The sequence below is a fragment of the Lepidochelys olivacea genome, assembly GCF_965140295.1.
Source record: "Lepidochelys olivacea isolate rLepOli2 genome assembly, chromosome: 13".
In the NCBI taxonomy this organism is placed as follows: Eukaryota; Metazoa; Chordata; order Testudines; family Cheloniidae; genus Lepidochelys; species Lepidochelys olivacea.
Genome location: NC_140423.1, coordinates 14,333,853 through 14,360,414, shown reverse-complemented (window position 1 = coordinate 14,360,414; position 26,562 = coordinate 14,333,853). Strand labels below are relative to the sequence as shown.

Below are 26,562 nucleotides of genomic sequence, written 5' to 3'. Positions count from 1 at the left end.
TGGTTGAGAACCACTGCATTAGTCCACACCAGCCAGGCTGTAAATTCTAGTGCACACTAGAGTGTGGTGCACTAACTGTCTGTGTGAACCCTGCTGGCTCACACTTAAAGCTCCCCAGTGCATGTTGCTGTACTGGGACTACATCAAAGCTCACCAGGGAACTTTAAGTGTGAGCCAGCAGGGTTCACGCAGACAGTTAGTGCACCACACACTGGTGTACAATGGAATTTACACCTCCAGTAGTGCAGACTAACACACCATGTAGACAAGCCTCATGTCTCTGTTTCCCATCTGTAATATGGGAATATTAGTACTTCCCTACTTCCCTGGGGTATTGAGAGTCATTCAGACACAATAATAATGGGGGCCATGTAGGTACCTAAGATTAAGACAGAAAGGACATTGGTCTATGATCCCTGACTTTGGATATCCCAAATGGTTTCTTTTTATAGTTTCTCGGCAGGTTGTAGAAAAAGGCTCTGAAATGTTGACTTGGATTGTAAGTAGGATTTAGAGTCCGTTCACAGGGTGGTATTTCATCCCACATTAACTTTTATAATACAGTGCCGAGAAAGGTCAAAGTAGATTCCTTTTAGTAATGGATGAACCTGTTGGGATTATTGTTCAGTTTGGAGCTGCAAAGCAGCAATCCCACAAAACACAGTAAGAACATCCCCAGAAATCAGGAGTTATAAATGATTTGATTTTTCTTTTGTGAGAACTGCCAATGCTATTAATATAGTATATATTATACACTTATTAATATAGTATATAATAGTTATTAAATGAGAGTATTGGGAAGTCATGCTACATTGTATTCTACTTACTTTACTTATGCTAAAGTATACATCCCACAATACCTTTTAACAGTATAATTCAGCATTTGGCATAGGCAGACAGAAAACCTGTCAATGTCAAGATACATAAATGTTCTGCCCTGGTACAGGCTTGGGGTGTGCCTCAACGCCCATTGGCACCAGGGATGTACTGTCCAAAACAAAAGACAATGAAAGGACAGAATTGGTTATGGATGGTCAATAAACTTTGAATGATTTTACATTAAATTACATTCTCCTCTAGGGATTGGGCCTGTCTTCCTCTGTACTCAACAAAGCAATAATAAAAATTAAAAATGACACTATGTTCTGTGATTAGTTTTAAAAGGCGGACTCTACAATTTGTATAATAATAAATTATAGGGAGAACAATTTTATCAACTTTATTTGTCTTGAATACACGGTGATATTCCTATAGCCATAAATTACATTGACTGAGCTTTCTGGATTTATAAGTCGAAATTCTGCTGTCAGTTACACTGGGGTAAATTGGAATTTGAGTGTGATTTTGATCTCTACTGCTTAAGAGGCACATGGCAGAACTCAATAGCCCAGTGGGAGAAGTAGAATGGCTTTAAACCACTTTTGTGCCCTTCTGATTTTGGGTGGCCCCTGTGTAACTTAGAAAGGTTCTGTTTAAGTTATTGCAGCCTGTCCCTGCCGGCTTGTGGGAAGTGGCACTGTCCAGAACCTCTATAGTGCTATATGCTATGGCCCAGCTTTTGATACACCTCCCAACCCTAGCCCCACCCGAGCATGCCTGCTACATTAGGACTTTCAAGGGGCTCCTCAGAAATCAGCTGTGCCTGTTTTTCCTAGTTACTACACAAGGGATCTTTCCTTTTAAAGCCCCTTTATGTTGCTTTGGCCCCTTGAGGCAGGATAAAAAGACCAGAGTTCAGTGATATCCTGACCCTCGACTCCCATGCAACTTTGCCAGTAGTACATTCTGTAGTGGAGGTTGACAAAGCGCTTCAGGGACTCGATAAGGCCTGGGCAATACATTATAACCACCTTCTCCACCCAAATATTCATTTTCCTTCTTTATGGCACACACCCTTCAGGTACTGTTTGCTCTGCAAATTCCATGCTAATGACTCAGTGCTGAAGGTTGCTGTTTAGTACATGCTTATCATACCTGCTGGACAGCTTGCTGGCTATACTGTCAATAGATGAAGCCTCCCATCTCAGTAACAGAGGCAGGTCTTTTGCTGATACATCTATGACCTCAAAACTGTAACTACTTCAAATTGTGATTTTCCCCTCCAGAATGTATCCATTATTTGAGATAATTTACTGACTAATTTCCCTGAATTCTTCTTAGCCTGCAGCTTGTTTGTAATCATTCTATATTCAAAATGGCCATGTGGTATATTTCTATGCCTAGATACGTTCCAGTCCTGGAATCAGGTTTCCAGTGCAAATACTTGTAATTACAAATGCAAAATTTGCTTTTCCATTAATATTCACCATTTGCTTAAAAAATAGAAAGGCTACGTTGGCAAACATTCCAGCCATTTGTGAGAATATTCCTGGAAAGTGATCACAAAATAGGGCCAAACGCAGCAGAAGTGAATTAATTTGGAGAGTTAAACAAGCATTCACAGATATTATTTTGCACTGTTTACTGAGCTCTAATTAAAGTATTAGCACTGCAGTCTGTTGACAGTCATTTCATTAGTTATATTTTGAAGTGAAAGCTCCTTTAAGAGACAAGCATTTTAGATTCCAGGGAGTCCTGCTGGAAAGGGAGAAGTAACTGGATCTGTTTGTTGATTGTTTCTGTTTGTTAGTTCAAAAGAAGCACTACACATTGGTGTGAATTACACACACTTATTTTGAACTGCTACTAGCTTCTGCTCTCTAACAACTAAGGAAAGAGAGCAATACGTTAAGTATGCAAAAGGAATTGATAAAGTAAAAATAAAAACCGACAAGCAAGATCTCCAAAACAACTTGAGTTTCAGGCTAACCTATGAGGGGGGAAATCATTTTGTGCCTTTATGCACTCCTTTGGCCTCAGCTGATTAGGTCACCAAGATTCCTGGTTAAAGGAAATATAATATATTCCTCTATCAAGAAAACCTAAGGAAGTGACACAAATCTTTTGCTGGTAAGGGATAATCATTCAAACCAAACAGGTAATTTTATTTTTTTAAAAACATCTAAATATAAAATATAAATATAAATATTCTGTTCTCAGCGACACCCATTTATATCTCTAGTAACTCCATTGAATTCAGTTCTCCCTGGTCAAATCAATGGAGTTATTATGGAGTTTGCACCAATGTAAGGTTCAGATTTGACCTACAGTACCCATTTCTCAAACAGAGAGAAGAGTGAGATTTTCAAAAGACAAAGGGCCTAATTTCCCACTGGTTTATACCTACGTAAACAAGATACACTTCAATGACTGTAAAACAGTGTATGTGGGAGAAGAACTGGGTCCAAAGATTATTTTAAATTAACAGAATATAGCATCAGAAGCTCAGGTGGTGTAATTTAGCATCATTTCACTGGAATCAATGAAGAATTAATTCACACCAGCTGAGAACCTAGTTCATATTTTTAATTAGCCTAATTTTGACCATGCCTGCCACATATGAGATAAGATAAAATAATTCTTCCATGACAATCAACCTTCCTTTGACAACAACTAGTTCATTAATGGAGACAAAAGATACATTTTCATGTATTTTTAAATCAGCTACATTACAATGAGAGAGAGCGAGGGAACATGAATGAACATGAACACCCGACAGGGAGTTGTAGACTGGTGCAATGCATTATTTCAATCATTAAAGCCAAGCCAGGGATTTTATTATGAAGCAATTACAATATGTCTTGTTTCCTACCGAGAAAACAAAACATTTGAAAATAACACCTGTTTAGTGAAAAATGCAAATATTTTTCAACTTGTCTGAGAAAAATCAAGCAACTTCTAAAGCTAGACAAACACTGCTTTGGATTAAATAAAAAGCAAGACAGGGCTTTCAGACAAAATTCAAAACAATTTTTTTCCTGAGCTTTGTAAAACTTGGGCAATTTCTCCAATTTCTCTTATTTTTCATGAATATGAACAAGAGGCTGCTCGGCAGCTCTCCAACACGAGTTTCTACAAGCCATTACCCTCTGATCCCACTGAGAGTTACCAAAAGCAACTACAGCATTTGCTCAAGAAACTTCCTGAAAAAGCACAAGATCAAATCCGCACAGACACACCCCTGGAACCCCGACCTGGGATATTCTATCTACTACCCAAGATCCATAAACCTGGAAATCCTGGGTGCCCCATCATCTCAGGCATTGGCACCCTGACAGCAGGATTGTCTGGCTATGTAGACTCCCTCCTCAGGCCCTACGCTACCAGCACTCCCAGCTACCTTCGAGACACCACTGACTTCCTGAGGAAACTTCAATCCATCGGTGATCTTCCTGATAACACCATCCTGGCCACTATGGATGTAGAAGCCCTCTACACCAACATTCCACACAAAGATGGACTACAAGCCGTCAAGAGCACTATCCCCGATAATGTCACGGCTAACCTGGTGGCTGAACTTTGTGACTTTGTCCTTACCCATAACTACTTCACATTTGGGGACAATGTATACCTTCAGATCAGCGGCACTGCTATGGGTACCCGCATGGCCCCACAGTATGCCAACATTTTTATGGCTGATTTAGAACAACGCTTCCTCAGCTCTCGTCCCCTAAAGCCCCTACTCTACTTGCGCTATATTGATGACATCTTCATCATCTGGACCCATGGAAAAGAAGCCCTTGAGGAATTCCACCATGATTTCAACAATTTCCATCCCACCACCAACCTCAGCCTGGTCCAGTCCACACAAGAGATCCACTTCCTGGACACTACAGTGCTAATAAACAATGGTCACATAAACACCACCCTATACCGGAAACCTACTGACCGCTATTCCTACCTGCATGCCTCCAGCTTTCACCCTGACCACACCACACGATCCATCATCTACAGCCAAGCTCTGCGATACAACCGCATTTGCTCCAACCCCTCAGACAGAGACAAACACCTACAAGATCTCTGTCAAGCTTTCTTACAACTACAATACCCACCTGCAGAAGTAAAGAAACAGATTGATAGAGCCAGAAGAGTTCCCAGAAGTTACCTACTACAGGACAGGCCTAACAAAGAAAATAACAGAACGCCACTAGCCGTCACCTTCAGCCCCCAACTAAAACCCCTCCAACGCATTATTAAGGATCTACAACCTATCCTAAAGGATGACCCAACACTCTCACAAATCTTGGGAGACAGGCCAGTCCTTGCCTACAGACAGCCCCGCGACCTGAAGCAAATACTCACCAACAACCACATACCACACAACAGAACCACTAACCCAGGAACTTATCCTTGCAACAAAGCCCGTTGCCAATTGTGCCCACATATCTATTCAGGGGACACCATCACAGGGCCTAATAACATCAGCCACACTATCAGAGGCTCGTTCACCTGCACATCCACCAATGTGATATATGCCATCATGTGCCAACAATGCCCCTCTGCCATGTACATTGGTCAAACTGGACAGTCTCTACGTAAAAGAATAAATGGACACAAATCAGATGTCAAGAATTATAACATTCATAAACCAGTCGGAGAACACTTCAATCTCTCTGGTCACGCGATCACAGACATGAAGGTCGCTATCTTAAAACAAAAAAACTTCAAATCCAGACTCCAGCGAGAAACTGCTGAATTGGAATTCATTTGCAAATTGGATACTATTAATTTAGGCTTAAATAGAGACTTGGAGTGACTAAGTCATTATGCAAGGTAGCCTGTTTCCTCTTGTTTTTTCCTACCCCCCTCCCCCCCCAGATGTTCTATTTTAACTTGAAGAGTGGTCAGTTTGGATGAGCTATTACCAGCAGGAGAGTGAGTTTGTGTGTGTATGGGGGTGGGGGGGATGTGAGAAAACCTGGATTTGTGCAGGAAATAGCCCAACTTGATTGTCATGCACATTGTGTAAAGAGTTGTCACTTTGGATGGGCTATCACCAGCAGGAGAGTGAATTTGTGTGAGGGGGTGGAGGGTGAGAAAACCTGGATTTGTGCTGGAAATGGCCCACCTGATGATCACTTTAGATAAGCTATTACCAGCAGGACAGTGGGGTGGGAATAGGTATTGTTTCATATTCTCTGTGTATATATAAAGCCTGCTGCAGTTTCCACGATATGCATCTGATGAAGTGAGCTGTAGCTCACGAAAGCTTATGCTCTAATAAATTGGTTAGTCTCTAAGGTGCCACAAGTACTCCTTTTCTTATTTTTCATTGTCCCTTTATTTGGTTTCAGTTAGCTCATGATATTTCTATCCCAGCTGGAAGCAGGCAAGACCAGAAATCTCACAACAAATCTTGTTCTCATAAGACTTCCAGCCAAAGTTTGCAGAATCAGGAAGTCTGGATAGTTCAAAATTAGGCAAAGATGGGCCCATGCAGCAAAATTTGGGTCCAGGTTTCAAAGACCTCAAAAGTTCAGGGGTCTTTAGAGTCATGCATTTGGTGAAGGCCCAACTATACTCAGAAATTTCTAAGGGTCACCCATATCTGCTGCAGCCTATGTTAGGTCTGCACAGAGATATGCAGAGCTCTCTATAGTCCCTGTCCACCACTGGGGCAAATTTCCACTCTGATCAACCAACACCATTTGGATGGTGAGGAACACAATACACCCAAGGCTGGAGTGGGGCTGGTGCCAGAGCACGTGTGGGACTCTTGTCTTGCAGTAGTTTATTTTTGTTCCAAATTTTGAGGGCCACAAGAAACATTAGGTAGGATGGTCAAGCCCTTTTTGCAGGCTCAAGGAGGTCCCACATGCCAGGAAGGACCTTGACATGTCCTCATACCCCTTCAGTCTCCCTTCAGATTGACAGAGGTTAAAAAAAAAGAGAAGAAACAAATGGAGGGAGTTGCCTGGGCCTGTCATATTTGGACGGGGTTGTGGTGTGTGAGGGCAGCTGATATTTATACTGGATGGAACTCACCACAGTGCAGAAAGCCTCTGCACTACTTGAGTCCAATTGAATCCCTCAGGAGAAGACTTTAGTGAGACTCCCCTAGTGCAGAGGCTTTGTGCTGGCCATCTGTAGAAGGCAGAATCTCACTTATTAGTCCGAATGGAATTTTGGCCCATAAATCTTCAATGAGAGTTAATGTTCAGGAACAGATCTACATTTCCCTTCTTTCCTCTTACACAGTAGACTAGGTTACTTATTTATTAAAAAATTGACAACTTGGCTTAAAGTGAATTTCTGGTACAACTCCCACTGACGTCAGTGAATTTACAACTTAATGGATTTGTCTCTTTGATTCAGCTGTTTCTCTTCTTATCCCATCTTGAGGCTCAGTATGCATCTTGCTCTGCATCTCCATTGAGCCAGACATATTCAGAAAGTGGATATGGTTTCTGTAACAATATGAAACCTCTCAGATATCTCTTTCCCCACTTTACAGGCTTCCTTTTATTACAAATACCTGATTCATCCAATGCCATAGGAAAATAATAAACCCAGACAACTGCTTTAAACTGTCTTGGATGTGAAGTGAAACAAGCAAATCATGCTTGCTTCATCTGTGAAGTAGTAAGCACCACAAATGTTCAATGTTAGTGGCATACAGAAACTATGTCTCCAATTCTTCTGCCCAGCAGAGAAATCATAGACAAAGAAGCTCATGGGCTTCATTTAATCAGTATCTACTTATTTGGAAGCATTTCATTTTTGGCATCTAAATTTGAACCGTAGCCCGGGGGAGGGGGCAGTTATTCACGATACAATGATTCAGTGTAGTTCCTCTGGTAAATAAAACTAGATAGGGCCCCGCCTTTTTGTATGTACCACAAAGAACCATAGAAACTGCAGCTTCATTTTCATAATTCTTGCTAGTTTCTATCAAATATATTGCTTTACCTAAGGGCTGCCAACCCTTAGGTTGTCTGTCAAGTAAGTTCATTCTTGTTTGAAACCCATTAGAAGAAACAGACCAAGGGAGGGACAGAGTTTCAGAGCGTCAGCATGAGTAAAACAAATAAATCAGGGGACTCCAAAAAAAGAAACAGACTCTGTGACATTGCGTGTAAATATGATGTAACTGGAATATGCTTTGTGCAAAAGGTCTCTTGTGAGGTATCTTTACCAAGCTTATAATCTACTGAGTGTGGTCATCCTATTTGTATGAATGTATCATTCTTGTATCTGAAACTAGGAATATGTAACATAACTCTGAGGTCCTACTGTAATTATGCAAAGTGTGGGCCATTAGTGGTGGTTAAGAATCTTGATGGCTCCCATTGACTAGAACAATTGATTGTAGATGGCTCTGTTTACTTGTAAGCCTTCCTGTATACATGGGTGTCAGCTAGTGGGTAATGAAGTTTTACAGTGACATGTGATCGTGTCACCTGAACTGCAATCCATCTTTAACCTGGTGCTTTTCCATTTAGAAGGAGGGATGGGAATCCAGAGAGAGACAAAGGATTCCCGCCTTGTGCCAAAGATATATTAGGGAGTGGAACAGAACAAAGGGGCCCTGTCATGTGGAATCTTCTGTTTTTCACCTAAGATGCCTGCTGGAACTAACAAGGATTGTACCATGGAAAGGATTGGGCCCAGACTAGGAAGGAGTCTAGTTGTGAAAGAAGCTTATTGGAACATCTCTAAGGGTGAGATTTACCTGTATTCAGTTTCTTAGTGTATTAGGCTTAGACTTGCATGTTTTGTTTTATTTTTCTTGGTACCTTATTTTATTCTGCCTGTTATTACTTGAAACCACTTAAATCCTACTTTTTATACTTAATGAAATCACTTTTGTTTATTAATTAACCCAAAATAACCCAAAGAAAGCTTATGCTCAAATAAATTGGTTAGTCTCTAAGGTGCCACAAGTATTCCTTTTCTTTTTGCAAGTACAGACTAACACGGCTGTTACTCTGAAACCAAAGTAAGTGATTAATACCTGGGCGAACAAACAGCTGTGCATATCAGCTCTATATCAGTGTTATAGAGGGTGAACAATTTATTTATACATAAACTTTATACAGAGTAAAACTGATTTATTTGAGGTTTGAAACTGGGTGTCTGGGTGCTGGAGATAGGCAACTTGCTAAGCAGTTTTTGGTTAAAGTCTGCAGCTTTGGGGGCGTAAACCAGACCTGGGTCTGTGTTTGCAGCAAACTAGCAGGTCTGGCTCAAAAAAGCAGGTGTTCTGGAGTTCCAAGCTGGCAGGGAAAATGGGCTCAGAGGCAATTCCAGCTTGTCAGGTGACAGTAACCAAGGGGAGGTCTCTGTGACCGAACCCATCACAGACTACTATGGAAATTACTCTAAAAACCTATAGAATTTATTAAAGAATAATATAATCTCTAAAGGATTTTTAAACCAACCTATATAATTTAATAGAGATTTATATCACCTATTCATAGGGTTAGCTCAAAAATTCTATAGGAAGTTATTACTCTTTATTAAGTCATATAGGCCTTTTCCAGAAGGGTCATAATTACACACTAGTAAAGGAAATACATGTGCAAATAACCATCAATAGCCATTTGCACAGGCAACTGCACAAAGCACATGCACAGTGGTGGTAACTGCATAGACATTCACACTTACCTATGTTGTCTAAAAATGTGACTCTGCTTAACTTTTTGGCTTTGGTTCCTTCATCAGGAATCCAGTTACATTATCTCCCCAAACTGCGGAGATGGGGAGCAGAGGAAACCATTCCGAAATCTAGACATACCTTTTTCCAGAAGAGTTTGCTCAATGGTGTGGAAGTAGGTGCAGATCTCTCCTTAGCCATATCTTTGGGAGCTTCAGTAGTTGCTGCTGCTGCCTGCTTCTGAGCTGCGGGTTCAGGGGCTTTTGCAGTCTGCGATTCCTGAGAGGGAGGGGCATTTTTTTCAGATTTTACATTGACAGAGGTGACCGGCAGCTGTTCAGCACCCTAGAGACATACACAAAAATCGTTACAGCATCATTAAAACTTTGTAAAGGAAAACGGACTCAAAACACACTCAAGCATCACTCATGACAAGAGCGATGACGCAATAAACCACGCTCACCCAAGAAATATGACACAGTAGAGCACAACTTGTACAGCATCACTCATACAAATTGCATTGCCATACACTTCAGAGGTAAGTAATGCAGTGAACTCATGGCAAGGAAGATGTAAACTAAGTAGAAATCCATCCATTGCAAAGACTGTTAACTGTTACATTCATACATTGTGTCAGACTGGATGTGGCAGTGACATTAGTTAAAAAAATGACTATATACAAGTCATTTGGATGACTTATAAGTAATCCTACTCACTTGGGCATTAGTTGGCTCCTGGGCCTCTTTTGTGGACTAAAGGGAAACAAAGCACAACGGTAAGTTTATTTTGAACAATACCATTCTTCTCAGTTACACAGTGTAGGAATTGGTTGTATCGCTAATCATTTTCTTTTCAGTGAATACTTGTGTGTGTCAAAGTCCAGACTCCTGCTGCCATGTAAATTGAATTGGACTGCCCTGCTTCTACCAACTCTTTTTTAAGAAACAAGGCAGCTGTAGTTTGAGCAGCTCCAGCAATAAACCTTTTGCTTGACCTAGAGGAATTGCCCTTTAATGATACACACTACATCAGCTCTACCTTACTGGAGTAGAGCTGGCTTCTAAAAGGTCTTGGGCTTTCATGCTTACTTTATGGAAATCACCAAACTCAAACTCATCCACTAGTACACCAGTCACCTTTATTTGGTGCATTTTGTGTCCTTTTCCCAACAATTTATTTATATCTTTAGAAACACCGGAGTTTCATGTCAGGTGCTTCGTGGCCAGTTCTCATGCATTTATTTTCACAGACTTGTACTTTCAAGAAAAAAAAAATCTCCAACTCATTTCCTAGTATAAGGCATAACAAATTAAAAACAACAACAACTAGACATAGCTTTTCAAAGGCACACATTTGTGTGTGTGTGCCTGTGTGCACGCATATGCACATACAACCCTCAATACATGTGTACAAACCTTGGCTTATGTTTGTAGATGGGAACTGTTTGCAAAATGGTGTCTTTGAAAATCTGGGCCTAATTTCTGTGATAAGAAATGTTGAGTGATAAATGCTATACTGCGGCCTATATTTTGTAGCAAAACGCAAGTAAGATATTGCAGATAGTGCTGCAATAATTGCTTAATCAGGCCTTTAAATGTAGGTGGATCTGATTATATTAGGTGCAGCTGACGTAGAGAATTGTCTAGGATGGATTTGGGGCTATATAGGGCCATGTAATGTTTGTTTTTAATTTCTGTTTTGAGGCCTGGTTAATATTTGAGCTATGCCCATTACAAATAACCGTGCAAGTACATTTTTGTTGTTGTTATGATTGTTCGAGCATCAGGTCTTATTGCAGAGTTTTGCAAAGCACTGTATGCCCTACTTCAATACTGAAGATAAAGGTTCTGTACCCTTGAGACCTTTTGGGAGTAACATTTACCCAAGCTCAGAAGGTCTGCACACACCCTTTAAAGCAGCTGCGTTTTGCAGTAAGGCTGTTCAGGAGGAGAGGGAGACGGCAAAGAGAGAAGCCATGGGGCATCTCTGCACTCTAAAGGCCATGGAGTGTGCCTAGAATATATCATCTCTGATTATCATCAACAGAGCAGACCACTGGGGCAGCCTAGGGAAGAAACCATGAGGTCCACACTTATGTGGATCAAGGGAGCTAGGAATTTCCAGTCTATAAACTGGTGTTGTAGCTACAGAGGGGCGGCACCAGTGGTTGGAGGTTGATTCCATTGCCCCCACCCCGCCTCCCTGCAGAGATCCCTACCCAAGACCTGTTAACTCAGGGCGAATTTATATTTATATGTAAAAAATCAGTTAAAACTCAGTGGTCTTAGTTGGGATTTGCTTTTCGATTTGGGAGTTTGTTCACATGAAAAGTGTGATCTTTGGATTTATTGCAACACTGGTAGCCTTGCAGCACACAGTTTATGCAACCAGATCCAAACTTCACTGAACCAGTTATCATGACTCTTGAGCTGCTCACTCCAAATAATAGGGCAGCTTAGATTAGGAAAGGAGTAGCTGAATTCTGTAAAAGGAAGAGAAGCAATAAATTAGAATATAGGGCAAATGTTCTTCCTGCTTCTCTAATTCTAGGCACCTTGCCATGCAGTTGGAGATTTCTTGAAAGAACAGGTGTGAGTGTTCTGCTGGAGACATGAATTTCCCCTTTTTGTGGTTAACTCCAATGATCCAGAGTAATTTACAGAACTCCAGGGTGAAAGCCAGAAACTGACTTCAGCTATAGTGCCTGAAAGTTAATTAATAATTTCTCTCCTCCCCAGATGGAATTTCATAAATCAATAAAGTTATATTTAAAAACTAGATCTGAGCATAAAGCGACATACACTCAGGATCTGAATAGCGAGATGCACAGGGATTCAGCTGGGAGAATCCCATCAAAGCTAACAAAATCCCAGGGTACCAGGCTTAATATGTTTCCAGTTATTAGGGTCCATGTTACTGCTCAGAAGCAACATTTGAAACTTGGTTTTTAGTATGCTTATTTTGACTAGAAGTTAGTATTTTATATAAGTGACAGCACTGAAAAACAATGGATTTTTTAATCATTGCTATCCTCCTTCAATTAGGATGAATACTTCAGGATTATTACTGAAGCTAACAAGGCTATTAAATAGAAAAAACTCCAAGTAACCAAGGGTTCTCAAAATGAAGTGTTCACAGTTAAATTTTATTAAAACAATTAACTATAATTTTAAATACATTAGTTCTTTATCTAATTGCCTAAGATGTCTCATGTTTAAATTACAGTTTGTCATGTCACAGGACCAGAAATTAAGACACGAGGAACTCCACTGTTAAGTTACTAATGTCAGATTTTGAAGCAAACCAAGACAAAGGACTGACCTTCCTGTGTTGGCACAAAAGGTAGTGCCCTGATTTGAAACCTCTGCCACAACTAACGGGGTAGTGTTTTAGCCACAACTTTGAACTTTCTACCTTTTTCATTGGAGAGTGTCACAATTTGTAGTTCCAATATTACTTACACTTGTTTTATAGTGTGGTAATTTCTTACATATTTAAACACAAAACACCCACGCACTCTGAAAAACACAATTAAAAAATCCCCACAGAAGGAGGAATGAGTCAACATAAAAAGTATGCATTTTTAAATAGCTTTTAAAAACATATTAGCTAGTAATGTTTGACACTAGTGCAGGGTCTAGGGGGTAGGCTGTGACCAGCTAACTTATTTTAAATGCATTAAATATTCTACACTATTTAAAAATGTGTTAGTCAAAACATGTTAGCTGTCATGTTTTCAAAACATGACCTATTTTCCTCGTCTAGACAGTGCCCAATAGTTTTAACTACAGCGGAAAGACTGTCGTACCTTCCATGAGATTTAATGAGACGGAACATTTCTGGACTAGAAAAAAAATGAAGGAACATGGAACTTTTAGTGAACAGTGGAGAATAAAATGTTCTTGTCAGTTTTAAAGAGGTGCCTCCCCACCGCTAACCCTAACATAGCTACTTATTATAAAAGCCCCCTACTCCCAAAACATTCCAAGTGGGTGTCTGAGTGGAATTTTTGCATGCAATTAATATTATTTTCCTCCCTCAGCTAAAGGGTCTCTGACTCTACATTCTTTGGGATATAATGCTGCTGTTCTTTGTCTCCCAGCCACAGTGCATCACAACATAAATCTTGATCGTCCTTGTTAAGACAAAAGCTTTGATTAAGATCTAACCCACTGAATACTAGGACTGGGTTCAAAATTCTCGGTCAACACTTCTTTTTCCTATGGAAAACTGGATTTTCAGCTACATCAAAATTTTCATGGACAGTGTCTGCTTTCCTCAAGTTTTCACGAGGAAAAACAAAAAAGATTTTCAACCAAGAACAAAATTCAGTTTTCAGCCAAAAATGTTTCAGTTTTACAATGAAAATTCAAGCATTTCAATGGAAAAATATCTCATTTTTCAACCACCTCTACTGAATACATGTTTGGGGTTATAGGCTCCAGTTCAGCAAGGTATTTAAGCACATGCCTGACTTTAAGCATGTGAATAGTCCAATTAAGTCAATGGGAATCTTTTCATTGTCTTCTTTAGAAGTTGGATTGGGCCCTTAGAGCTAGCATCCCATTGAAGGAGACCTTTTTTTGTTTCATAATTCACTGTTTGTCAGTGCAAATCTTCTATGTATTCGGGTTATGGCCATTGTATGTTTGGTTAGCGTTAATGACTTATTACAATAATAAAAGAATGTAGGTTTTAGCAGATTAGAGGAATTCTTTCAGAATCCTGAATTCACAGATGGTATATGAGGGAAGTATTTCCATGTTGCAAAACACTTTTTCCCCACAGGTTTTAGGTATATGCTCATGTAATTATTTTTCAAATTATTTAAGGGTTGACCAGATTCCGATTTCAGTTGCACCATATGAAATCCCATCATTTTAATACTTCACCCTGCGACAAGAGCCATCTGTTACTTCTCAGGGTTCCACTTTTGCTAGAATCATATACAGACCTTATGCCTAAAGAATTTGCTAAATGTTTTGTGTCCTAACTTGGGACTCTCTGACTTCTTTTTCTTGGCTCCTTTAGCTTGGGATTCTACTGGTGTCTTCTGAGCAGGATGCCCACCATGGCCCTTCTCCACTTTGGATTCCTTTTGTGCAACAGCATTCATAGTCTATTACATACTCCATTTCCTTTAATGCATTATTAATTATACATAATTAAGTATTAATTAATACATAATACAACACTTACAGGTGGTGTATTAAAGTCAAACATTTCATTTCATCCACCTGGACAATAACATGCCAAAATAATGTTATATTTTTTGTTTAATAGTTATCTCTCAGTTCCCATGGACTTTGTTTTAGATGAACAGTAGCAAAAATTTGACAGTCATCACTTGGCAAACCTCCTCTTTCTGTTACTTCAGTGGAATTCAGATGATTTGACCAGAGTTACAAATGAGAGAAGAATTTGTATGTGAATGTTTAATCTGAGTCCAGTGGGCCAAAGTCTGAATTAATTTACACCAATTAAATCCAAAATTAACTTCATTCCAGATTAAACTGGTATAAATGAGATCAGAATTTGGCCCCAAATTCATCATTATGCTAAGGCAGCAATTCTACAAAGATTAAAGCATGTACTTAATTTTGAGCACATGAATAGTTCCTTTGAGTTCAGATGGATTATTCATGTGCTTAAAATTAAGTGGGTGTGTAAATCTTTGCAGGGTCTGGGTTTATCTTTATTATTTAGGGTTTTTCTAATGCTGTACTGCTGATTATATAAAAAAGGTTTCTGAATAATATGTATAAATAATAAAAATGTATTAATCTTCCATTAATACATTAATCTAAAATGCATGTTCAAAACATTCTGAGATATATGGAAATGTGTAAAACGCTTATGCAATGTCTACCAGTCATGTTGAAAAAATCAGAGAAATATTAGGAAGTGGGCAGGTACTAACATTCTTAAATCAGGAAGTAAATGTTTCAAAGTCACTCCATTGTATATTCCCTTAAAAGGACACTGCTTCTGAGAATGATCTTCCAATCTGAGCATGAATCAGGAGTATCCTACTCTCTGATACCAGATCTAGAAGTATAGTCTGGTTCAGGAATAGAATAGCCAATTCTATTTCTGAACCAGACTAACCCCATTACTGTAATAATATTAATGCCAATACTCTATAGAGTTCACAGGTAACACCAGTTAAGATTTCTCCTTTATCCACCTCTTAGAAAACTTCAGCCCTTTTTATAAACGTATGAAAGTAAAATGGTGTTCAATAAAAACATTCAGAGTTGACTGACTTATAGAAACCACAAGAACACTGAGTGATCCAAGTCCCAAAGCAATAAATATTGTTTGGTCTACAGTGCCATCAATTAAATTAAAGACACTATTGTTCACTCAATCGTGCAGGATAATATGAAGTATTTTGCAGGAAGCTCTGAAGCTGACATAGCATTAGATGTCATCCTGACACCTAGATCTTCCCTTGACATGTAGTTGCCCCTAACTCTGTCGCGTACTATCTCTTGGATTTTTTATTATGTGATAATTCAGTTAGCTATTAAGATTAGCAATGGCCAATTCTTCTTTACCCTCTTCTGTTCTGCAGTGCTCTTGATATACCCATGGCTCTGCTGAAGGGTTGAACATAGTGGGACAAAGTCAGGAGTACTGTGAAGGGTTGAATAAATGGTTCAGTTGAGGGCAGATTTGTTCCAGTCAAGTGGATAACTTTGTCCAATAACAACTTATAAAAAAAAACCCAGCTAATCCTATGACAGTGTGATTCAACAGAAGAGAAGAAATACAGATTTATCGTATTGGCCAAATTCTGCTTCTATTAACATGGGTGAAACTCCAATGACATCAATAAGGTTGCACCCATGTTTGGAGAGCATCTCTCTCTCTCTCAAAAATAGATTAAGTCCATAGGTATGTTGGTTAACAACATGTTGGTGTGCTTTAAGACGCCAAATTCAACCCTAAAGTAGTTTGTTCTTTGTAGGCATGAAGGTGAGGATCTTCCTAACATTCTTTGGACAGATCTAAGGGTGTGTTTTCACTGTAGAGCTAACCCAGGTCATCAGCCACATTGAAAAGGCTTATCTGTGACTGCAGAGCCATTGGCCATTATCTTTGAAAACTCAGGGTAATTGGGGGATGTCCCAGATGATTGGAAAAAGGCAAATATAGTGCCCATCTTTAAAAAAGAGAAGAAGAAGAATCTGGGGAACTACAGCCTCACCTCAGTCCCCGGAAAAATCATGGAGCAGGTCCTCAAGGAATCCATTTTGAAGCACTTGGGGGAGAGGAAGGTGAGCAGGAACAGTCAATATGGATTCACCAAGGGCAAGTCATGCCTGACCAACCTGATTGCCTTCTATGATGAGATAACTGACTCTGTGGATATGGACAAAGGGATCGACGTGATATACCTTGACTTTAGCAAAGCTTTTGATACAATTTCCCACAGTATTCTTGCCAGCAAGTTAAAAAAGTATGGATTGGATGAATGGAGGTGGATAGAAAGCTGGCTAGATCGTCAGGCTCAACAGGTAGTGATCAATGGCTCAATGTCTAGTTGGCAGTCAGCTGGCTGGGAGTGTCCCAGGGGTTGGTCCTGGGATCAGTTTTGTTCAACATCTTCATTAATGATCTGGATGATGGGATGGATTGCAGCCTCAGCAAGTTCGCGGATGACACTAATCTGGGGGGAGAGGTAGATATGCTGGAGGGTAGGGATACGGTCCAGAGTGACCTAGACAAATTGGAGGATTGGCAAATCTGATGAGGTTCAACAAGGACAAGTGCAGAGTCCTGCACTTAGGACGGAAGAATCCTATGCACTGCTATAGGCTGGGGACTGACTGGCTAAGCGGCAGTTCTGCAGAAAAGGACCTGGGGAACAGTGGACGAGAAGCTGGATATGAGTCAACAGTGTGCCCTTGTTGCCAAGAAGGCTAAAGGCATATTGGGCTGCATTAGTAGGAACATTGCCAGCAGACTGAGGGAAGTGATTATTCCCCTCTATTCGGCACTGGTGAGACCACATCTGGAGTACTGCGTCCAGTTTTGAGCCCCCCCACTACAGAAGGGATGTGGACAAATTGGAGAGAGTCTAGCAGAGAGCAACAAAAATGATTAGGGGGCTGTGGCACATGACTTATGAGGAGACGCTGAGGGAACTGGGCTTATTTAGTCTGCAGCAGAGAAGAGTGAGGGGGGATTTGATAGCAGCCTTCAACTGTCTGAAAGGGGGTTCCAAAGAGGATGGAGCTAGGCTGTTCTCAGTGGTGGCAGATGACAGAACAAGGAGCAATGGCCTCAAGTTGCAGTGTGGGAGGTCTAGGTTGGATATTAGAAAAAAACTATTTCACTAGGAGGGTGGTGAAGCACTGGAATGGGTTACCTAGGGCAGTGGTGGAATCTCCATCCTTAGAGGTTTTTAAGGCCCGGCTTGACATCCCTGGCTGGGATGATTTAGTTGGGGTTGGCCCTGCTTTGAGCAGGGGGTTGGACTAGATGACCTGAGGTCTCTTCCAACTCTAATCTTCTATGATTCTATGAGCCAACTTACTGAGTCACCACTGTGCTGCACACAGCTGTGTGTCACTAAGACTTTTGGGGGCATATACCATAGTTCTTGTGCTGCAGTAAGAAAAGATGCTCTATGATTCCTTCCCAGTGAATTCTGGGAGAATCTGTCTGTCCTGGGGGCAACTGTGGGAAGACCCTGGAGGACTATCAGAATTCAAATGTGTCCTCACTGCAAAGTGGGTGGGTTACCAGTTCGAGATGAAGTGGAACCTGGACTCTAACCCATAGCAGCAGCTGTGCCAGCTAGTTTAGGTTGGAAGCACAACCAAAGTTGGGTGAGGACATGAGTGGGCATTACGTAGGTAAGAGTATGGGCTAACTCTGCAATGAAGACACATACTCAGAGAGAACTTATTCTGTGGACAAAGTGGTTGCACTATAAAAACTGTTCCCTGTTGTATTCATGAAGAAAAGCCTGCTTCTGCTCCCACTGAAGTTGATGGTAAAACTCCTATTGATTTCACTAAGGGGAGGACCAAGTCCTAACTGGAATTAGGGTCAAATTTTAGTACTCCTGTTTGCTGACAGGGCTTTAATATGGTGAAAGTGGCAAAATTCCTGTTTTGAGGAAAAGCATTGTTTATGAATTCCTCTCGATCAGAAATTCATTATTTGTTCCTCACTCTTTTCCTACCAAACTGATGTTGAAATGGGAAGGGAGGGGCGGGGAATAAAATTTAGTGCTAAACAAAACAAACACACAAAATGTTACTTTCTTTTTTTTTTATTTTTGTTGAATTGAGTGAAAATGTGATTTCTCACCAGGAGTGAAGATTTATTTGTCTTGCCAATCTAAATACTTAGTCATGGTGTTAATTCTGGAAAAAAGATTATTGGAAATAAAAGTGTGTTCTTCGCAGAAAGCACTCCCAGCAATCTCTGTGTATTGTGCACAAAGGCTGATTGGCATATCCTGCTGGAGGCACCAGGACATGTTTACTTTTACAGGTGTGTTAGCAAACCAAACCCAAACAGTGTATTTGTTTCCAAACTACAGTGTGCCTACATCCACAGTTATATGTTGCAGAAATATCAGGCTGGTTTTCACAAAGTCAGGCCTGCAACTGTCTATGTAGGCTGGGATTTTCAGAGGCTCCTGAGACAGCTGGGTGTCCAAATCTCATTGACATTCAATTGGATTTGGGTGCCTTACTCCTGTTGGCTCCTTTGAAAATTTCATCCCTGATAGTTAGGGGCAGTTGACAGAGTTGCGTGGACAAGTTAGGTAATTGTGTGCATGACCTATTACATGTCCAAACTGTCAACATTTGGCTGGTTGTTAAGAATTCAGAATGAAAGGGTCATAAAGAATAGTAGGAAATTGGTATAAAAGAAGAAATACATTAACAGTTATTTTTTATTACCGAATATACAGAATTCTGATGCTACTTTTTAAACCGTTTTATTCTCTTTAAGCTATTTCTCTGAATGCACTTGATAAAATCTAATTAATAAAAATAATGTAGGAGGTTATTTAGTTATAGTCATATAAACTGATTACCAGGTTCACCGGGAATTCCTGTAGGCTACTGTAACATTGCGTTATTAAGCTACATTATATTTTCTGATGGTCCAATTCTGCTGCTGCTGATGCCATTATGATTTTTGACACTGACTTCAAAATGGGATCAAGAGCAGTCCTTAAAGGCATACTTGTTTCTCTTAGAATGATTTGTGCTTTTAAAAACAGTTTCCAGAACATATACAACCTTCACAAATTAGATGTATACACTTTGGACAATGCCAGGTTTCAGATATGCACAATAATAAGACTCCTACTATCATAATGCTTCACAGAGCTACAATAATGATGATTCCTGGAGCTCACACATTTGATGGGCCAATTTTTGCTCTGTTACACCAGTGTAAATCCAGAATAACTCTTCTACCTTCAGCAGCAAGACTCTAGATGTAACAGCATGTAGAAATTGGCACAATGGGCCATATCTTCAGCTAGTATAAAGGAGTGTAGTTCCAATGAAGTCTGTGCCTATGAAGGTTATGCTGATTTTCACGAGCTGCTAGGGGTGGGGAGGCAATGCCACTGTAGGAGAGACTGCACGCTGCATTACATTAGAAGAATCTGGACATTCTTTCTACTCCATTTTAAAATCATCATGGAGAAACTGACTCTCACCTCCCCGTGTCCTCTAAAGCCTGAATAAATGAGAGAATTATACAGAGGTGGAGGGGGACTGAATTTACCTCACAAACCAGGATCAGGGTGCAGGTTTCAGCTACTTAGCAGGAATAGTACAGCCCCTCCAACTACAGCATGCTCCTAGTGTGACCGCTAGAGACACACAATGAAGGTGTCAGGTCTGGTCCCACTGAAATCACTGAAAGTCTTCCCACTGATTAAAATGGGAGTTAGATCAGACCCCTGGTGGGCACGTTCCCACCAATGGCATCTGGTTTGGACCTCAGCTCCAACAAGAGCAGAATGTGTTGTCATCTTCCTATGGACCTGTTCCACACCCTGCACAGAATAGCTACAGTTCTGCATGTGCTGAAAGACTTCTGTGACCCTATGTACAAAGAGGTGAGAATGTCGCCCTGTATGCAAGGCCTCAAGAAAAAAGATCTATATTCACATTTAAATAATAGGAAGTGAAAACTGGCAGCTTTGCATAGCTGTATAAGCAAAATCATGAAGAAATCCTGACCCTATAGTAGTTAATGGGAATTTTGCAATTAAATTCAGTGGGCCCAGAATTTCATCCAGAAACCCCAAACTGATCTAGTTTGAGAATCTAAATAACTTCCAATATAACAATATTACTATTTCAGCTTCAAACTTCTAATATGGGAAGTGAATTAAGTAGTACATTCAGCACATTATTTGAAACTGAATGGAAAAAATAGACTAGTCTATGGTCATCTTTCTTCTTTTGTATTTTATTTCTGAAAGGTTACTGTTTGTTTTATTACAACAAACAGTAACCTCATGTACAGATGAAGGGAAGGCACAGGAGAAGAAAGGATAGCATTGAAGCCAATCTGAGCACACTATAATGGTAATGACACAGAGAAAAACATCAAGCAAACTGCCTACCTTGTCCTCAGAGTCACTTTTGGCTTCTGATTTGCTTGGTGAAACCTTAAATATTTGAGAAAACAAAATACTGTAATAGTTGATGAAATATGTCCAAATTCAGTTTCTTTCAATAGGAAGGATCTGGAATTTCATCAGTTAGTTAGAACCTAGCAGGCTTATCTATGACATAAGGGAAAGAATACACATGCAACCTACAATATCAAACTCTATTTTGCTTTCCAAATGGGAAAGACTTATTGCATATTAATATGAGATGAATTCATTTCCTGAATGTAATTTTGAGACGGTGTCCGGAAAGATAAAAATCAAGATAAAATATATATTAGACAAACCTACAGGTTCTATTATTCCCTAAAGGTGAACCCAATCATGAATTCTGATGCTCCTGGATTATAACCTATGGCATTTGCTGTCCTTTTGCATGGCTAATTTAGTATTTTCATTACCCTGCTTCCTCTCTCATTAACAACTATTGTTCTTCTTTGTACTTAATGGTTTTCCTGTCTCTTCCTTGACTTACATTTGTGCTGCCAGTAACTGATGATTGTTTTGTTTGTACATTTAGACATTTTCAAAGCAAGTTTTAACTCACAGAAAATATTTTTAACAGAACTGAATGACATGGGTTCTAAAATAGTCTATAAGAATAGAGGAAGTTTTCCTAATCAATACCATTAAGTAACTATTGCACAGTCTCTCTCTCTACCTATCAATCTAAGCATTCTCTAAGGCATCAGTTTAGTTTTACAACATTAATCTTTGGTACCTGAGATGATGAGCATATTCGACATTCATAGATGCATATAGATTGGAATTTAATACACACTCTTTGTTTTTAGGTGTTCCCTATACAGCAAAACTGTAGGCAAAGACTTACCAGAGTTTTAAAGAAACTCATGACAGAATTATTGGAGTCTGTTGTGGCAGATGCCTTGGGGTTCTCTTGTTTTACTGCTGCCTCGTCAGTATTGACACCTGCTGAGCCTTGCTGCACGGCTTTTTGGTTGCAGTCATCTATGTCCTAAAAAAGAAGCACAGTTTCTTCAGACCCAGCTTGTTTAATTTCCAGTGGAATGTAAAAGTAACACTTGTGATTTGCATCCTGTTGCTCTCAGAGTCATAACCCCAATTCCAGCCATACTTATCCAGCCTACATATTCAGAACAATCGAGCATTTATACAAATCTTTTTGTCCCTCTCTTCTAATGTAGTAAGCATTTGCAGCTGGCAAGAGGAACACTGTTCTGAGCTACAGAGTATAACACACATAGCAAATAAAGTTGCATGCAGCAAAACAACCCCCCTTTTCTACCAACATGGCTTAGCACTTGTGAACAGGAACAAATGGCTGAGATTTTGGCCTTTGAAGCCGCAGTGTCTGATTACAACATACAAAGAAAGCTTCTGCTCCTCAATATTCTGCAATTTCCAGAAATAATTTTTATTTAGAAAACGCAAACAATATTAAAAAAACCTCTCAAACCACCACCAAATATCAACAACAACTTTAGCTTTTTAAGCCACACACAGCTGTCTGTCAGCGGGGCCAGATTTTCCAAACAGTACAATCAGGACAGTTCTTCCTATGCTCACACTCAGAATTGGGAATCTATTTTCAAAGAAGCTCACTTCCCATATAGGCAGTAAATAAGGGCCAGATTTTCAGAAGTGCTTAGTAGCTGCCGTTAGTACATTTACAGCCTGATTTTCAAGAGAGTACAATATCCATCCTGTTGAGCTTTTCTCAAAACCTGGAACTCTTAGAAAATGTGGCCCTTAGACTGTCTTCATTATTTACAATCTTGACACCCTGATGACTCAGAAACTACCTAAAGAGCTGTGCAAAAAATTCACCTCCCCCTTCCCAAATATCTTTTACATGAATACATAAAAGAAATAACATAAAAGTGTGAGCCCTCACACATCTTTAGGTCTTGATCTTGCAAATTCCTAAGTGCCTCTTGAGAGGTACTGACCCTCCCCATCTTCACTGAAGTCTGTGGATGTTGGGGCACTGAACACCTTGTAGAATCGGGCTCTGGGCTTTAAGGGCTCAGGTAGCAGACTATTCAAATGCAGTGGATCTCATTGTAACTAACAAATAACAGTGCGATTAGCAAAGTGCAAGCAGACCAGTTAGGGATCTCTGTTCCTAGTAGATAACTTTGTAACTCTAAAGAGGCTAATAGATCAGTTAACCACCACTGTATGGATTTATACACATGAACATGAGTGAATTCAATTTCAGTTTACAGTGTTTTACGTATCTTTGAACAATGATTGGGCATATTCTTCTTTCCCCCCTTTATTAACACTCAGGTTCCCTTTCTCCATTAATCTATTTTTGGGGCTTGCGCCTGCAAATCCTACTTATGTGAGCAGTCACACATGAACATGAGTGAATTCAATTTCAGTTTACAGTGTTTTACGTATCTTTGAACAATGATTGGGCATATTCTTCTTTCCCCCCTTTATTAACACTCAGGTTCCCTTTCTCCATTAATCTATTTTTGGGGCTTGTGCCTGCAAATCCTACTTATGTGAGCAGTCCTGTTGCAGTAAGTAGGACAGATCACATGAGTAAAGTTTTTCAGAGTTAGAGTTTGTGACCCAACAAACAATAAGCCAGGTTCTTTCCCCTGTTCTGGCCTTTCCATATTGCTGTGATGGCATAGGGGGACCAGAATCTGGCCATAACCGGTCAGCTGAAAATGCCTGGATTGGGGGAGTGCTCAGCTTGTATTTCTCTGCCCAGAACAATAACAACTGATGATTCAAACTGCACTCTATCCTGAGAGGGGAAGGCATCACAGAGACGGGCTGTTTCCTCAACTTCTCCCCTTTTGGTCTGCCTATATCCACCTATCTTGAGGGAGCTGAGCTTCTTCCAGATAGATAAGAAGCAACTTCACAGTGGGTGCATAATTCTCTCTCACTTTCCTGGGGCCTCCCCACACCTACTCCATGTGTTTAGGGCAATTCTGCACCTTTCCATGCTGCAGAAGGGGAGACGAGAAGATGGCCCAATTGTCTTCATTTCAAAAGCCTACATGAAGAGCAGCAGGACGCAGAAGATCTATGAAGAGCCCGAAAAAGAGCTCTGTGTAAGTTCAACAGCTTGTCTCTCTCACCAACAGAAGTTGGTTCAATAAAAGATATTACCTCACCTGCCTTGTATCTCTAACAGAAGATCACTATGAGATAGCAAAAGTCCTACCAGCTAGGTATGCAGGTGCACGGATGGGACTGCTGGATGGGCTATGCAAAAGAAGTGTTCATACAAGATGAGGTTCGGTTGAGGTTCCACTGAAAATTGGGCCCCCTATAATTTTAATCCAGATAGTTTTCTGTAATTTTCTTGTATCAAATGTCTCTGATTAAGGACTGAGAAATGCTCCTTCTTTCTAAATAGATAATAAGTATATAGTGGAATTCAATGCAGCCATGCTTATTTACACTAGATAAATATCTGGCCTTTGAACCCTCAGGTAATTAAGTTAATCATCCCTTGAACTTATTTATTTTTTTAAAACCACTTAACTATATAGCTTGTTTTGTCCTTTTTCTTTAATATGTCGCCCATTTTAGTCTTTATATGTAGACGCTAGGATCCTCACTCACCCCCAATGTGTAAATTACCACGTTGCATTAACCATTCATTTGCACAGTGGCATTTGCAAAGTAGGCATTTACTTCTATGCGTTTTGGCACATGCACAGTTTGGAAAATGTGGGTCCTAAGTTGTCCCTGTCTTAATGGCTGGTACTTGGATCTAGTGATACCAGTCTCTACTTTAATGTTTTCAATAGCTTTGCCCTACTGGAGATATTAATACATCAAAGACTGGGGCAAATTGGGAAAAAAATGGTTTCAATGAGATGTGTTAGTTATGGTAAAATAGCAGGAATTAATGAAAACTGCACTCAGCTACACAGCACCATCCATCCATTTACTAAGCCACTAAGTTTTAGTCTCAAGACTATTCACTGATCAGTATGTATGAACTGAACCACATAACTTACATTTTATGAGGCAGAAGGTGCAAAACAAGTGTCCCTCTTTCACCATTCAGGCAGAATTTCAAAAAGTGAACGTTGCAATTAATATTTAAGTATTCTCCATGCACCCACTTTTCTCGGGGAAAACGAATTTTGAAATGTCAAAATTTCCTATGGGATAGCAATTTCATTTTCCAATCAGCTCTGGTGGTCCTGGACATGAAATTATTCTCGTACCTTCGGCTTCTTGTTGTTCTAAGGTCTTGCTTGATGCTGATAGAGAGCAGAAATGAGATTTACATAGGACGTTTGATCCTGCACAATTAAAGTCAATGGCAGCATTACCATCAACTTCAATGGATATAGGATCGAGTCTTTGCTGAGATGCACACACTGCTTTTCTGCATGGGGGATTGGCATAATGGGGAGACCATGGTGCTGAGCTGTTATCCACATTATAGAAACGAGATGCTCAGTAGCCATTCATTTGGAAATGGGTATTTCTGCTGGGAGCAAGCATGCAGCCCAGGCTGCACTATACCCTCCCAGGATGAGTAGCCTCCTCACCAAACTGAATAGCTGTCTTGCCTACTGGTGACTCTGTTAATGCACCACTCTTCACCTTCAGGCGGGCTATAGTCCTTTTTTCTTAAGTTCTAATTTACTGTTTGCAGTCCTTTGCTGTAAGGATGCCACCAGGCAGTTGTTCCCATTGTCAGTTTGCTTTCTTGTAGTGCCATCAAACACACTAGTTTGCGATGCGAAGAAAGAGATTTTGCAGTTCTTAAAAAAATAATAATAATAAGTTTTGCCTTGAAAATACCAATGCAGTACACTAGAAAGACCAGCAGCCAGGTCGGGGTCCAACGTACAGCTCAGAGACCTGTTATGAACCCTGCAATTTCTTCTTGCTCCTCCTTTTTCATGGCATACAGCACACCCCAATTACTTTAAATGACTCCAGTCTGTCATGCTTGAAGGAATAACGACACATGCAAAGTCTGTTCATAGATCAGATAACCAATATGGAACCTGGAGCCTTTAAAAGCTTGTGGGTTGTTTTCTGTTAAATGGGTTTGTGGGGTTTTCTTTAATTTTTGCTTACATCTCAGAAACAAAGCTTCATTATTAAACATAATAACAAAAAATTAGAAACTTTTTAAAAAAAATTCAATTTTTTTTTTGGAAATGTCAAACTTACAATTTTTTGATCATCCATAAGATTTTTTGTAAAAATAATTGGAAAAAAAATCAAAAACTTTTTACAAATTTTGAACATTCAAAATTTCTCTACCAGCTCTAATTATAATCTACTAAACCGTGGCAAGAAAACAGATTTCATGCTAGAATGATGTATGCAGTATTGTACTGTAAGTGTAGTCCATTCCTGTATTCAGTGCAGAGATGTTCTGATTCAGTACTGTTTCAATGCATTATTGACTTGGGGCCTAAGATCTTATCAGTTA

The 26,562-nt window shown here is 39.9% G+C and overlaps 1 protein-coding gene across 5 annotated transcripts in view; it reads right to left on the bottom strand.

Moving 5' to 3' along the window:
* The window catches only part of BCAS1 (brain enriched myelin associated protein 1), a 95,756-nt gene that overhangs the window by 30,107 nt on the left and 39,087 nt on the right, over positions 1-26,562 (bottom strand). For 4 of the 5 annotated variants that reach the window (XM_084645740.1, XM_084645744.1, XM_084645743.1 and 1 more), the window contains exons 5-9: positions 21,976-22,119; positions 21,096-21,140; positions 14,430-14,570; positions 10,192-10,227; positions 9,617-9,820 (exon numbers count right to left, since the gene is read on the bottom strand). In XM_084645740.1, coding sequence (XP_084501866.1) covers positions 9,617-9,820; positions 10,192-10,227; positions 14,430-14,570; positions 21,096-21,140; positions 21,976-22,119 — 570 coding nt within the window. The remainder of the gene's footprint in view (positions 1-9,616; positions 9,821-10,191; positions 10,228-14,429; positions 14,571-21,095; positions 21,141-21,975; positions 22,120-26,562) is intronic. The other variant, XM_084645742.1, reaches the window with a different exon arrangement.